The sequence below is a fragment of the Portunus trituberculatus genome, chromosome 26, assembly GCF_017591435.1.
Source record: "Portunus trituberculatus isolate SZX2019 chromosome 26, ASM1759143v1, whole genome shotgun sequence".
NCBI lineage: Eukaryota > Metazoa > Arthropoda > Malacostraca > Decapoda > Portunidae > Portunus > Portunus trituberculatus.
Window position 1 is genome coordinate 2,001,238 of NC_059280.1, and position 15,000 is coordinate 2,016,237.

The 15,000-nt window shown below is 48.7% G+C and overlaps 3 protein-coding genes across 3 annotated transcripts in view; 2 read left to right on the forward strand and 1 right to left on the reverse strand.

Moving 5' to 3' along the window:
- Positions 1-9,638, forward strand: part of LOC123509252 (ubiquitin carboxyl-terminal hydrolase 36-like) — a 14,850-nt gene extending 5,212 nt beyond the window's left edge. Inside the window, 14 exon segments of the mRNA XM_045263451.1 lie at positions 1-150; positions 1,056-1,287; positions 3,028-3,259; positions 4,591-4,865; positions 4,961-4,988; positions 5,290-5,401; positions 5,514-5,760; positions 6,457-7,101; positions 7,140-7,269; positions 7,272-7,586; positions 7,589-8,123; positions 8,281-8,396; positions 8,640-8,694; positions 9,619-9,638. The exon segment at positions 1-150 is cut by the window's left edge and continues 27 nt beyond it. Of these exon segments, the coding sequence (XP_045119386.1) occupies positions 1-150; positions 1,056-1,287; positions 3,028-3,259; positions 4,591-4,865; positions 4,961-4,988; positions 5,290-5,401; positions 5,514-5,760; positions 6,457-7,101; positions 7,140-7,269; positions 7,272-7,586; positions 7,589-8,123; positions 8,281-8,396; positions 8,640-8,694; positions 9,619-9,638 (3,092 nt within the window).
- Positions 9,639-10,255: 617 nt separating this feature from the next.
- Positions 10,256-12,905, reverse strand: LOC123509253 (anti-sigma-I factor RsgI-like). The gene is made up of 2 exons (XM_045263452.1): positions 12,901-12,905; positions 10,256-10,796 (listed from the first exon to the last, which is right to left on the reverse strand). The coding sequence occupies exons 1-2, from the start codon at positions 12,903-12,905 to the stop codon at positions 10,256-10,258; spliced, it is 546 nt and encodes a 181-aa protein (XP_045119387.1).
- LOC123509254 (transcriptional adapter 2-alpha-like) overlaps positions 12,163-15,000 on the forward strand; it is a 2,871-nt gene continuing 33 nt past the window's right edge. The window contains exons 1-3 of the mRNA XM_045263453.1: positions 12,163-12,970; positions 13,295-13,408; positions 13,567-15,000. The exon at positions 13,567-15,000 is cut by the window's right edge and continues 33 nt beyond it. Of these exons, the coding sequence (XP_045119388.1) occupies positions 12,904-12,970; positions 13,295-13,408; positions 13,567-14,951 (1,566 nt within the window). The 5' untranslated portion in view covers positions 12,163-12,903 and the 3' untranslated portion in view covers positions 14,952-15,000. The remainder of the gene's footprint in view (positions 12,971-13,294; positions 13,409-13,566) is intronic.

A 15,000-nucleotide genomic window follows, 5' to 3' on the forward strand; every position in this document is an offset into this window, starting at 1 on the left:
GGCAAGAGGATGCACACGAATTTATCAAGCTTCTTTTAGACCACATGGAAAAAAGCTACCTTGCCTTTCGCCACGCCACCAAGCTTGACCACCGCTCCAAGGAGACCACCCCCCTCAACCAGATCTTTGGGGGCTACCTCAGGCAGCAGGGTGAGTGGTGGGGGGGGCTGGGAGAGGCTGTGAGGGGCTAGAATGGTCTGGGAGAGGCTGGGAGGGGCTGGGAGAGTCTTGATCACTGCTCCAAGGAGACCACCCCCCCTCAACCAGATCTTTGGGGGGTACCTCAGGCAGCAGGGTGAGTGGTGGGGGGGGCTGGGGGTCTGTAAGGGGCTGGAAGAGGCTGTGAGGGGCTAGAATGGTCTGGGAGAGGCTGGAAGAGTCTTGATCACTGCTCCAAGGAGACCACCCCTCTCAACCAGATCTTTGGGGGTACCTCAAGCAGCAGGGTGAGTGGTGGGGAGAGGTTGTGAGTGACTGGGAGAGGCTGGGATGGTCTGGGAGAGGCTGGGATGGTTGGGAGAGGCTGGGATGGGAGAGGCTAGGATGGTCTGGGAGAGGCTAGGATGGTCTGGGAGAGGCTGGGATGATTTGGGAGAGGCTAGGATGGTGTGGGAGAGGCTGGGATGGTTTGGGAGAGGCTAGGATGGTCTGGGAGAGGCTAGGATGGTGTGGGAGAGGCTGGGATGGTCTGGGAGAGGTTGTGGGTGACTGAGAGAGGCTGTTAGAGGTTGTGGGTGACTGGGAGATGTTATGGGTGACTGAGAGAGGCTGGGATGGTCTGGGAGAGGCTGTTAGAGGTTGTGGGTGACTGGGAGATGTTATGGGTGACTGGGAGAGGCTGGGATGGTCTGGGAGAGGTTGTGGGTGACTGGGAGAGGCTGTGGGTGACTGAGAGAGGCTGGGATGGTCTGGGAGAGGCTGGGAGAGGTTGTGGGTGACTGGGAGGGGCTAGGATGGTCTGGAGAAGCTGGAAGGACATTTCTGGCAATTTTAAACAGTTTTAAGCACAATATTCTCCACATAATCCACTTCTCATCCACCTCCTCCCTCCACAGTGATCTGCCCACTCTGTCGCTACGTCTCCACCACCTTCAGCCACTTCCAAGACCTGGTGCTGGATATTCGGTCCGTCAGCAGTGTGGATGATGCCCTTAACCTCCACTTCCGTAAGGAGACTCTCGACTCGGAGAACGCCTATCGCTGTGAGAAATGCCACAAAAAAGTGTCGGCCACTAAACGCCACTTAATTGAAAGGGCGCCTCATGTACTGCTCATACAGCTGAAGAGGTGCGTTTTGGGGGTGTTTTAGGGTGTTTTTGGGGTATTTTGGTGGTGTTTTGAGGTGTTTTTGTGTGTTTTAGGGTGTTTTTGGTACATTTTGAGGTGTTTTGGTGTGTTTTTGGTATATTTTGAGGTGTTTTGTGTGTTTTAGGTGTTTTGGGTGTTTTGGGGTGTTTTTGGTACATGTTGAGGTGTTTTGGAGTGTTTTAGATGTGTTTTGGGGTGTTTTTAGTACATTTTGAGGTGTTTTGGTGTGTTTTAGATGTGTTTTGGGTGTTTTGGGGTGTTTTTGGTACATTTTGAGGTGTTTTGGTGTGTTTTAGGTGTTTTTGGTGAGTTTTCGAAATGTTTGTGGGTGTTTTGGAATGTTTGTGGGTGTTTTAGGGTGTTTTAAGTGTGTTTTGTGTATTTTTGGGTGTGTTTTGTGGTGTTTCTGGCTGTGAGAAATGCCACAAAAAGTGTCCACCACCACCACTTAACTGAAAGGCGCCTCACGTACTGCTCATACAGCTGAAGAGGTGCGTTTGGGGGTGTTTTAGGGTGTTTTGGTTGTGTTTTGGGTGTGTTTGAGGTGTTTTGTGTTTTTGGGGTGTTTTGGGGTGTTTTGTGTGTTTGGTGTGTTTGGGTATGTTTGAAGTGTTTTGGGTGTTTTTGGAGTGTTTTGAGGTGTTTTGGGGTGTTTTGATACATGTTGAGGTGTTTTGAGGTGTTTTGGAGTATTTTAGGTGTGTTTTGGGTGTTTTGGAGTGTTTTGGTACATTTTGACTTATGTTAGTGTGTTTTGGGTGTTTTGGGGTGTTTTGGTACATTTTGAGATGTTTTTGTACATTTTGAGGTGTTTTGGTGTGTTTTGGGTGTTTTTGGTGTGGTTTTGGTACATTTTGAGGTGTTTTGGTGTGTTTCAGGTGTTTTTGGTGAGTTTTTGGAATGTTTGTGGGTGTTTTATGATGTTTTGGGTGTGTTTTGTGTATTTTTGGGTGTGTTTTGTGGTGTTTCTGGGTGTGAGAAATGCCACAAAAAAGTGTCGGCCACTAAACGCCACTTAATTGAAAGGGCGCCTCATGTACTGCTTATACAGCTGAAGAGGTGCGTTTAGGGGTGTGTTTGAGGGTGTTTTGAGGTGTTTTGGTACATTTTGAGGTGTTTTGGTGTGTTTTGAGATGTTTTGGGGTGTTTTTGGTACATTTTGAGGTGTTTTGGGGTGTTTTTGGTACTTTTTGAGGTGTTTGTGTGTTTTGGTGTTTTTGTGTTTTGTGTGTGTTTTGGGATGAAGGCAGTTTTGAGGTGTTTTGGTGTTTTTATGGTGTTTTGGGTGTTTTTAGGTGTTGGGTGTGGTTGGGTGTTTTTGGGTGCTTGATTGAAAAGGTGAAGGTGTGCTGGTGTTTTTGGGGAGTGTTTTGGTATGCTTTAGGTGTTTTTTGGGGGTGTTTGGGTGTTTTTAGTAAGTTTTGGGTGTTTTAAGGATGTTTTGGGTATTTTTGGGGTGTTTTTAGGGTGTTTTGATGTGTTTTGATATGATTTGGAGTGTTTAAGTGTGTTTGAGTGTGTTTTGGTGTGCAGAATCACAAAAAACACACAAATCCACTTTTAATCCACTTGATCCACTTTTTCATCCACTTCAGGTCACAATATAAGGTGGAAAAATGAACCAGAACCACAAAAAACAAAAAAAAACACACAAATCCACTTTTAATCCACTTTTAATCCACCTGATCCACTTCTAATCCACTTTTTCATCCACTTCAGATTCACAATGTCAGGTGGAAAGATTGGAAAGCACGTCAATATACAGAGAACAATCGACCTGACCCGTTTTGTGAGTGGAGCGAAGGGGGGAGGAGGTGGAGCAGGTGGAGGAGGCTACCAGTACCGCCTTACCTCCATGGTCATCCACCTGGGCGGATCACAGCATGGTGGACACTACACTGCTGTGGCCGAGGCTTCAAACGGAGCGATGTTTGAATTTGATGATGCGTCGGTGAGTGTGTGTGTGTGTGAGAGAGAGAGAGAGTGTGAGGAGGAGGAGGAGGAGGAGAAGAGAAGAAGGAGGAGAGAGAGAGAGTGTGTGTATGTGTGTGAGAGAGAGAGAGAGTGTGAGGAGGAGGAGGAGAAGGAGGAGAGAGAGAGTGTGTGTGTGTGTGTGTGTGAGAGAGAGAGAGTGTGAAGAGGAGGAGGAGGAGAGAGAGATTTGAGAGTGAAAGAGGAGAGAGAGAGTGTGTGTGTGTGTGAGAGAGAGAGAGAGAGAGAGAGAGAGAGAGAGTGTGTGTGTGTGTGTGGAGAAGGAGAAGGAAAAGAAGAAGAAAAAAAAGAAGAAGAACAAGAAGAGAGAGAGAGAGAGAGAGAGAGAGAGAGAGAGAGAGAGAGAGAGAGAGAGAGAATTTACCTATAAGAGTTTTCTAACCCCCTTCACGTATTTGAATATTCGAATCCTATCTCTCTGGCTTCCCTTCTTACATATTTGACAGCTTCAGGGCACGCAAACTCTTGATAATCCATATTTTGCAGGATCGGTAACTTGGTTGAAGCTCTTAGCACCCTTTCGAGCTCCCCGTGTGCTTCTGTAGGTGTCACACTCCCCTGGCACACTCTTATTTTGGCCTCAGAATCACTCTAATGATTTTTCCAACCCTGCATTACAAGCCCTAGATCTTTCTCTCTCCCTGTACGCTTAATATCACTCTCCCAAAATTAATGTAACTCCTCACTCCATCTGCTAAGTCATTCACACATCAGGCCATAGGGAACTCTCACCCCTTACCCCTTACCATTATTCCTGCAGCCTCTCCTCTCCAGCTTCTTCACCAGTATCCACCAGTGAGGCCGGTCTATTAATTTTTTAATTTGGCGGGCTCAATTCTTCAGAGCAATGTTTTAACACCCAGTACGACATTTGGTGTGGTCTCAGTGCTGTGTTGACATCCAAGAGAGAGAGAGAGAGAGAGAGGTGGTGTGTTTGTGGGTGTGTTGTGAGGAGGGAAGGAAAGAGAGAGAGAGAGAGAGAGAGAAGATTTAATGGTATGAAAACTAAGATAGAGAGAGATAGTGTGTGTGTGTGTGTGTGTGTGTGTGTGTGTGTGTGGAGGAGGAGGAGGAGGAGAAGAAGGAGAAGAAGAAGAAGAAGAAGAAGAGGAGGAGAGAGAGAGACAGTGTGTGTATGTGTCTGTCTATGTGTCTGTCTCTCTCCCTCACTCTCTCCCAATTCCTTCCCATCATTCACCCTCAAAAAACACACACAAACACACCACCTTCTCTCTCTCTCTCTCTCTCCCCCTCTCACTCACTCACTCTCTCTCTCTCCCCCCCCAACAGGTCCGGTCAATCTCCCTACAGAGTGCCCTTCTGAGAAACCCCTACATATTATTTTACGAGATGATTCGGAAGCCTAGGGAAATACCAGCAATGAAGCAAGTCTTCAGGCAGAGCTCCGAGAAGATGTTGATAAGGCAGAGCTCGGACAGTGTGCTGGGGAAAGGTCTGCCCACGAGCCACAGTGCTAATGCCGTCAATGGGTGGAGTGGTGGAGGAGGTGGAGGAGGTGCAGGGAAGGTTCATGGCTCACAGCACCTCGTTTGTCATAAGGAGAGGTGAGTTTTGGGGTGTTTTTGTGGGTTTTTTGGGTGTTTTTGTGGGTTTTTTGGGTGTTTGAGGGTGTTTTAGGTGTGTTTTTGAGTGTTTACAGGTGTGAGTGTGTCCTGAGTGCATTTTGGGTGTGTTTGGGTGTGTTTTAGTGCATTTTGGGGTGTGTGTGGATGTGTTTTGGGGTGTTTTTGTGGGTTTTTATGTGTGTTTTGTGGGAATTTGTGGGTTTTTTTGGTGTGTTTTTGGGTGTTTGAAGGTGTTTTAGGTGTGTTTTGGAGTGTTTACAGGTGTGAATGTGTCCTGAGTGCATTTTGGGTGTGTTTGGGTGTGTTTTTAGTGCATTTTGGGTGTGTGTGAGTGTGTTTTTTGGGGTGTTTTGCTCCGAGAAGATGTTGAGAAGACAGAGCTCGGACAGTGTGCTGGGGAAAGGTCTGCCCACGAGCCACAGTGCTAATGCCGTCAATGGGTGGAGTGGTGGAGGAGGTGGAGGAGGTGCAGGGAAGGTTCATGGCTCACAGCACCTCGTTTGTCATAAGGAGAGGTGAGTTTTGGGGTGTTTTTGTGGGTTTTTGGGGTGTTTTTGTGGGTTTTTGGTGTGTTTTTGGGTGTTTGAAGGTGTTTTTGGTGTGTTTTGGAGTGTTTACAGGTGTGAGTGTGTCCTGAGTGCATTTTGGGTGTGTTTGGGTGTGTTTTTAGTGCATTTTGGGGTGTGTGTGGGTGTGTTTTTGGGGTGTTTTGCTCCGAGAAGATGTTGATAAGGCAGAGCTCGGACAGTGTGCTGGGGAAAGGTCTGCCCACGAGCCACAGTGCTAATGCCGTCAATGGGTGGAGTGGTGGAGGAGGTGGAGGAGGTGCAGGGAAGGTTCATGGCTCACAGCACCTCGTTTGTCATAAGGAGAGGTGAGTTTTGGGGTGTTTTTGTGGGTTTTTTGTGTGTTTTTGTGGGGTTTTTGTGTGTTTTTGTGGGTTTTTTGGGTGTTTGAGGGTGTTTTACGTGTGTTTTGGGGTGTTTGAGGGTGTTTACAGGTGTGAGTGTGTCCTGAGTGCATTTTGGGTGTGTTTGGGTGTGTTTTTAGTACATTTTGGGTGTGTTTTTGTGAGTTTTTGGGTGTTTTGTGGGTTTTTGGGTGTTTGAGGGTGTTTTAGGTGTGTTTTGGAGTGTTTACAGGTGTGAGTGTCCTGAGTGCATTTTGGGTGTGTTTGGGTGTGTTTTTAGTACATTTTGGTGTGTGTGTGAGTGTGTTTTTGGAGTGTTTTGGGTGATTTTGGGGTGTTTTTTTGTGTTTTTGGGTGTGTTTGTGGGTGTTTTGGGTGTCTGTGTGTGTGTGTGTTTGTTTTATTCTAACCTGTGTATGGAGAAGTTAATGTGTATGTGTGTGTGTGTGTGTGTGTGCGAAAGCGCGTTTACATGTATTTTTGCGTTTTTTTAAGGCTTGTGTGCGTTTGTACATGCGTTTGACCTGCCTCGTTTGTAGAGCGTACGTTTGTGTGTGTGTGCGTATGTACGTTTGTCGAATTACATACATTATTACACCAATTATTAAAAGTAACATTATTATTATTATTTATTTATTTATTTTATTTATTTTTTTCCAGAGAGAGGCTTTCATTTCAATTGAAGTCCAAGACAGGCGGAGTGGAAGGCGGAGCAAGCAAACCAAGCAAGCTAATCATCCACAATTCATCCACACTGCTCTCCACTAAGTCCAGTCCTCCAAACACCCACAAAATGACAACATCCACACAAAAAACACCAAAAACATCCACATCATCCACCAAATCAGTACAAAATAGGCCTTCCACCACCACAACCACCTCCACAAAGCCACACTCCACTCCAGGGACGCCAAAATCCACTTCATCCACTTCCAAATCTACCATTCCACCTTTAGTCCCATATTTGGACGACTCGGAGGACTCGGAAGTGGATGAGGGGAAACGTGGAAGAGAGCGGAAGGCAAACGGATTGAAAAGTGGAAGGGAGAAGCTATCCACCAATGGGGAGGCTAAAGAGGTGGATGGGAAAGTCCGCTTGATTCCACGTGCGTTACAAGTGGTTCCTGGGAGGGCTAAAGTGGATACAGGGTGGCAGGTGACGGATTCCACCCTCCACTCGCCTAGTGAATGCAGCAGCGGCAGCGGCGGAGGTGGATGGACGGTCACTGTGGTGGAGAAAGTGGATAAGGTGGAAGAGAAACCAAAATCCAGTGAGAAATGTGAGAAAAATCCACATTTCGAGGGGTTTCTGGGTCGGGTGGAGGTGTGGAAGGGAGCGGAAGGGACGTGGACTCGAGTAGCCTGCGGAGTAAGACCAGTGTGGATAGTGGAAGATCGGATAAGTCCACTAAATCCATGAAACGATCCATCTTCTCTCTCTTCACCTGTGTGTCTTCTGCTAAGAGCCCAGACACACCTCCTGCTTCCACCTACCTCCTAGCCCCGACTCCACCACTACATCCACGCCTCCACCACCCAGGGATGCGGTAAATGGCCTGCCACACTCCACCCCCTCCACCAACTCCACCTCATCCACCACACAGGCTAAAAGAGTGAGAGAAAACGAGGAACTTTCAAGTCCGTCGAAGAAAACGTGTAAAGATGAGAAGTTGGAAGTTATCGATGTTTTTAGTGACATTTCAGAGTCTAGGGTGCCTCAGGGGACCACTCAGCCCCCAAGGACACCCCCAGGGACACCTCCAGGGGCTCCAATGGCCAAGCAAACCCCAGGGAAGTGGAAGAAGTGGAGGGAACGAAGACAGAAACTGGAAAACCGTCGCAGAAACCAAGTTGTAGTGTAGCGACTTCTTCTGCTTCTACGACTTCTACTACTGCTGCTGCTGCTACTTCTGCGGCCTCCACTGCGGGTTCCACCACTGCCACTGCTACCTCCGCCTCCTCCGCCACTAACTCCACCCCTTCCACTACCTCAAAAAACGCAGAAATGCCAAAAAACTTGAAAACGAGGGAGACTTTTACGAGAGTGGAGCAAATAGGAATCACTAAGGACTCCTCCACATCCACCTCCACCTCCTCCCTCTCCTCTGATGACTCGGAAGTGGAGGAGGAGGGGGAGGGGAAGACCAGGTGGGTGGAGAAGTGGAGAAAAAGAATCAGCACAGCCAAACTTCACCCACATCCATCTGTGATTCGCTGGGACGATTCTAGCCAGCGGGGGAAGAAGGTGGAGCTCTGGGGTGGATCGCGGAGCTCCTCAGTGGTGGATGAACTGAGGAGGGTTGGCAACACTGCTTATGGGGCGGAAGGTAAGTGGTAACAGTGTTTTTTTGTGGTGTTTTATGGTGTTTTGTGGTGTTTTATGGTGTTTTTGTGGTGTGTCTAGTGGTGATGGTATAGAGAGAGAGAGAGAGAGAGAGACACACACACACACACACACACACCTAACTCCACCTCTGCTTACAGTGAAGTCGTGGAGTGGAGGGCGGAGTGAAGTGGACCAGGAGGTGGAGAGAGAGCGGAAAGAGGCCAAGAAGAGAACAGCGGATGACCTTTATAATGAGGAGATGGATAGTGGAAGGGTAAGTGGAGGAGGTGGAGGAGGAGGAGGAGTGGAGGGTGGATAAGTGGATGAGAGAGAGAGAGAGAGAGAAAGAAGTGTATTAATGAGAGAGACAGAGAGAGAGGAGGAGGAGGAGGGTGGATAAGTGGAGAGAGAGAGAGAGAGAGAGAGAGAGAGAGAGAGAGAGAGAGAGAGAGAGAGAGAGAGAGAGAGAGAGAGAGAGAGAGAGAGAGAGATCTTAATAATTCTTCCTCCTTTTCAGCAAAATAAGAAGATCAAAGGAGGAAAAAGAGGAGGAGGAGGAGGAGGAGGAAGAAGATGGGAAGAAGAAGAAGAAGGAAGAGGAGGAGGAGGAGGAGGAGGAGGAGGAGGAGGAGGAGGAGGAGGAGGAGGAGGAGGAGGAGGAAACTACCAACAATACAACAACAACAACAACAACAACAACAACAACCCATTCCAGCGCCTTCAGGAGAACAAGTACAACAATAACAGCAACAATAACAGCAACAGCCACCACCACCACCACCGCTACAACCACCACCACCACCACCACCGCTACCACAGCCCCTACCACCACCACAACCACCACCACCATAACTACCACTGGGACAAGAACAGATCGTGGCCTCGTAACAGCAACAATAACAGCAATAACAGCAACAGCAACAGCAGCAGCAGCAGGCGGACCAAGGGTTACAATAAGAAATATAAAGAAAAATATAAGCAGAAATGGTGATGGACCGGGCCAGATTAACAGCAGAAACAGCGTCCTGATTAACAGCAGAACCAGGGTCGGATTAACAGCAGAACCAGCGTCGGATTAACAGCAGAACCAGGGTCGGATTAACAGCAGAAACAGCGTCCGATTAACAGCAGAACCAGGGTCGGATTAACAGCAGAACCAGGGTCGGATTAACAGCAGAACCAGGGTCCGATTAACAGCAGAACCAAGGTCGGATTAACAGCAGAAGCAGCGTCGGATTAACAGTAGAACCAGGGTCCGATTAACAGCAGAACCAGGGTCCGATTAACAGCAAAACCAGCGTCGGATTAACAGCAGAACCAGGGTTGGATTAACAGCAGAACCAGGGTTGGATTAACAGCAGAACCAGGGTTGGATTAACAGCAGAACCAGGGTCGGATTAACAGCAGAACCAGGGTCGGATTAACAGCAGAACCAGGGTCGGATTAACAGCAGAACCAGTGTCGGATTAACAGCAGAACCAGGGTCCGATTAACAGCAGAAACAGCGTCCGATTAACAGCAGAACCAGGGTTGGATTAACAGCAGAACCAGGGTCGGATTAACAGCAGAACCAGGGTCGGATTAACAGCAGAACCAGGGTCGGATTAACAGCAGAACCAGGGTTGGATTAACAGCAGAACCAGCGTCGGATTAACAGCAGAACCAGGGTTGGATTAACAGCAGAACCAGGGTCGGATTAACAGCAGAACCAGGGTTGGATTAACAGCAGAACCAGGGTTGGATTAACAGCAGAACCAGGGTTGGATTAACAGCAGAACCAGGGTCGGATTAACAGCAGAACCAGGGTCGGATTAACAGCAGAACCAGGGTTGGATTAACAGCAGAACCAGGGTTGGATTAACAGCAGAACCAGCGTCGGATTAACAGCAGAACCAGGGTTGGATTAACAGCAGAACCAGGGTTGGATTAACAGCAGAACCAGGGTTGGATTAACAGCAGAACCAGGGTTGGATTAACAGCAGAACCAGGGTTGGATTAACAGCAGAACCAGGGTCGGATTAACAGCAGAACCAGGGTTGGATTAACAGCAGAACCAGGGTCGGATTAACAGCAGAACCAGGGTTGGATTAACAGCAGAACCAGGGTTGGATTAACAGCAGAACCAGGGTTGGATTAACAGCAGAACCAGAGTCGGATTAACAGCAGAACCAGGGTCCGATTAACAGCATTCTTGTGTTCCTGTGTTCCTGCGTTCCTGTGTTCCTGCGTTCCTGTGTTCCTGCGTTCCTGTGTTCCTGTGTCCCTGAGTTCCTGCATTCCTGTGTTCCTGTGTTCCTGTGTTCCTGAGTTCCTGTGTTCCTGCGTTCCTGTGTTCCTGTGTTCCTGAGTTCCTGTGTTCCTGAGTTCCTGTGTCCCTGAGTTCCTGCGTTCCTGTGTTCCTGCGTTCCTGTGTTCCTGGGTTCCTGAGTTCCTGTGTTCCTGAGTTCCTGCATTCCTGTGTTCCTGTGTTCCTGTGTTCCTGCGTTCCTGTGTTCCTGTGTCCATGAGTTCCTGGGTTCCTGAGTTCCTGTGTTCCTGTGTTCCTGCGTTCCTGCGTTCCTGTGTTCCTGTGTCCCTGAGTTCCTGCGTTCCTGTGTTCCTGTGTTCCTGCTGTAATGCTGTGTTCCTGCGTCCCTGTGTTGCTGTAATGCTGTGTCGCTGTGTTGCTGTGTTGCTGTGAAGGTTCTGCAAGTGTTGTGTTTGAAGAAAGACAGTTTCCTCGCAAGCTTCTCAGAAAAACAACAACTTTGACTCAAATTTTGAAGGAAATTTTGACGTCTTAAAAAAAAAACGTGAAAAAAAAAAAAATGAAAATATTTGAACTTGAATAAAAAGAAAAATAGAAAAATTTACGAGTGGAGTTGCCGGGACACCACCAGCCACTGCCCCCCCTCAATCATACACCCCTCCCCATACAACACCACTCCCTAGGGACCCCCCAAAACAGCCCCCTCGTCCCCCTTCTGTATATATGTGTGTATATATATTATTAGTTATTGTTAAGTGATATTTTATGCAGTGTCTGTGTGTCTGTGTGTCTGTGTGTCTGTGTGTCTGTGTGTCTGTGTGTCTGGCCTAGAGAGAGAGAGAGAGAGAGAGAGGAATTTGATGGGTTTGTTATTGTTATTGTGTGAGAGAGAGAGAGAGAGAGAGAGAGAGAGAGAGAGAGAGAGAGTGGGTGAAAAAATAAAGAAATATAAGAACAAACAAACAAACAAACAAACACAAGAATAGAAAGAATATGTGAAAAAAAATAAGAAAACACACACACACACACACACACACACACACACACACACACACACACACACACACACACACACACACACACACACACACACACACACACACACACACTTCTATCTACTCTCTCTCTCTCTCTCTCTCTCTCTCTCTCTCTCTCTCTCTCTCTCTCTCTCTCTCTCTCTCAAGTGCCTTAGTCTTCTTATTCTTTTTTATTCTTTATCATTATTTCTCTCTCTCTCTCTCTCTCTCTCTCTCTCTCTCTCTCTCTCTCTCTCTCTCTCTCTGGGATTAATATAGTGCAAGATATAACAATTTTAGCATCAATTATTATTATTATTATTATTATTATTATTGTTATTATTATTATTATTATGAATTCCGTGTGTGTGTGTGTGTGTGTGTGTGTGTGTGTGTGTGTGTGTGTGTGTGTGTTTGCTATTAATTATAATGTACATATTACACTCTGTAACTTGGAAATAAAAAGAATGAAAAAAAATTATTATTATTAGTAGTAGTAGTAGTAGTAGTAGTAGTAGTAGTAGTATAATTATTTTTCTACTTCTTTTTCTTCTTCTTCATCTACTACTTCTATTTCCTCTTCCTCCTCCTCCTCTTCCTCTTTCTCTTCTTCTTCCTCTTCCTTCTCTCTCTATTATATTTTACGACAAACAAAATAATAATGAAAAAAATATATATAAAAGCCATTTTTTTTTAATATTGCAAGTATCCTCAAGCCTTTTAGGAATAGAAAATCAAATAACACATTTTTTAACCATTTATTTCCATCTCTAATAATTTACGGCAAAAAGAAGGAAAAACAAAATAATTATCTATCAAGCTCCTTATTAATATTCTAAGTATCCTTAAGCCTTTTAATAATAGAAAATCATATAGTAAATTTTTCTAACTATATATTTCCATCTCTCTATAAAGATTTACCACAAACAGATAAACATAATGATTAATGAAGATAAAATGAGAAATAAATAATTTTTCTTAATATTCTAAGTATCCTTAAGCCTTTTAATAATAAAAAATCATATAGTAAATTTTTTTAACCATTTATTTCTAACTCTCTATAAAGATTTACCACAAACAGATAAACATAATGATTAATGAAGAAAAATGAGAAATAAATAATTTTTCTTAATATTCTAACTATCCTTAAGCCTTTTAATAATAGAAAAAATCATATATCAAATTTTCTAACTATATATTTCCAACTCTATAAAGACTTACCACAAACAGATAAACATAATGATTAATGAAGAAAAATGAGAAATAAATAATTTTTCTTAATATTCTAAGTATCCTTAAACCTTTTAATAATAAAAAATCATATAGCAAATTTTTCTAACCATTTATTTGCAACTCTATAACAATTTACGGCAAAAATAAGAAAAAAAAACAAAATTATGTCAATCCGTCAAGATCAAGATGAAGGTACAAACACAGCTCCTCTTGGCGGCCAGGCGGTGTTACGGTGACTCCCTGCTGGTGTTACTGGTGTTATTGGTGTTTCCCTATTTCACACCATGGCGGACGGCGGGTCAAGTCACGAGGCCACGGAGGAGGACGCCACGGAGCTGCAATTCCCTAAGGGTGAGTCACGGGACAGGGGGAAACACCGGGGCAGATGTGGTGGTGGTGGTGGTGGTTTGTTTAGTGTGTGGTGTGGCGGCTGGTGATGGGTGAGGGGTGATGGGTGATGGGTGATGGGGTGATGGGTGAGGGGTGATGGGGTGACACAGGGTAGGAATTAGGAGGGAGTATATAGTGGAGGAAAGTGGAGTAGTGTGTGTATGGTGGAGGAAAAGAATAGGGGGGGGTGGTGGAGGGAAGGAGTGTGTTGAGAGGAGGAGGAAAGGAGAGCTGTTTCCATTTCCTCCATTTGTTATCCATTTTTCTTTCAATTTCCTGCAAAAGACTGGCCAAGACTCAGTGTGAGCGGGCGGGATGTGTATATTAAGACAGTGCCGTGTGTATGTGAGATGGAGGCTGACCTGTGTGCTGTGGTGCTGTGCCTGTGGGGCTCATTAGGTAAGGCGTGTGGTGGTGGTGGTGGTGGCGGTGGCAGGGGACACACACACTCCTGCGGTAGTGTGGTCCCTCCCGCCCCCTGACTTTGTGTGTGTGTGTGTGTGTGTGTGTGTGTGTGTGTGTGGGCGCGCCCTAAGGCCTTGGTGGGTGTGTTGCAGGTGGTGGCGGGGCTGGGTCCGGGACCGGGGCTGGGGCGTGCCGGCGGTGCGGGGCGGCGTTGGCGGAGCCTTACGTGTCTTGTTGGGCGTGCCCGGGGCGGCCCTCGCTGTGTCTGGAGTGCTTCGCGCGGGGCGCTGAGTTCCCGGGGCACGCCAGCAGCCACCCCTACAGCCTGGAGGGGCGCTGCTGTCCCCTGGAGGAGGGGTGGGGGGGCGGCGAGGAGCTGGCGCTGCTGGGGGCGGTGGAGGAGTGTGGCCTGGGGAACTGGGAGGCGGTGAGTGCCCGCATGCCTGGCCGCGCCCCGCACCACTGCCGCGACCACTACCACCGCCACTACCTCACACACCCGCCCCCAGAGCTGGCCCGCCTGGTGCCCACGCCCCCGACCCTCGCCGACCCGCCCCACACCGCTGACCCCATAGAGTATGTGGCGGGCACTGAACAACCCCCGCGGCCTCTGCCCGGCACGCCCGCCGCCGCCAGCCTGGCCGGCTACTGTGCGGCACGCGGTGACTTCCTGGTGGAGGCAGACCCCGCAGCGGAGGCGATCCTGGCGGAGGTGGACCCGGAGCTGTTCGAGGGTGTGGGGGCGGAGTGTCCCGGCGCGGCGCTGGTGGTGGCGGTGGCGGACGCCTACCGGAGGCGCGTGGCGGAGCGGCACCACGTGCGACGTGTGGTGCGGGACGCGGGGCTGCTGGTGGGGGCGGGGCGCTTGGCCACCACCCTGGCCCGCCTGCGCCCGACGTTGCCCTCTGGCCTGATGCGCGCGCTGCCGCGTCTGCTGACACTGGTGCCGGGGCAGGACCTGGAGGAGGTGGTGGCGGGGCTGGCGGCGGAGTGGGAGCTGCGGCAGCAGGTGCAGCAGCTGCGGGAGTACCGCCAGGCGGGCATCACTAGGCAGGCGGGCGTGGCCACCTACGAGACGCTACGGCGGCGGCGCGAGGCCACACATCGTGAGCGGGAGTGCCTGGTGTCTGGCGGGGCTGGGCGGGGCGGGGACTGGAAGGTGGAGGGGCGGTGTGTGTTATCGCGGGCCGTGCTGCCAGGCGTGGGGCGCCGCGCCAGGCCGCCCCTGGATGTGAGCGGCATGCCGGGGTACGAGGGGTTGACGCGGGCGGAGCGCGAGGCGTGCGCCGAGCTGCACATGCCGCCCGAGGCCTTCCTGCGACACAAGCGCCTGCTGGTGGGCGAGGCGCGGCGGTGCGGCGGCCTGCGGCTGGCACAGGCGCGCACCCTCCTCAAGATTGACGTCAACAAGACACGCAGGATATACGACACACTCCAACACGCCGGGGACATCACCGCCATCACCGCGCCACACGCCCGCCACGCCGCCAACACCACCGCCTCCACCACTACCACCACGGAGACGCTACCATCCTAACACACACACACACACACACACGCACACACGGCTGAGTACTGTACTGTGA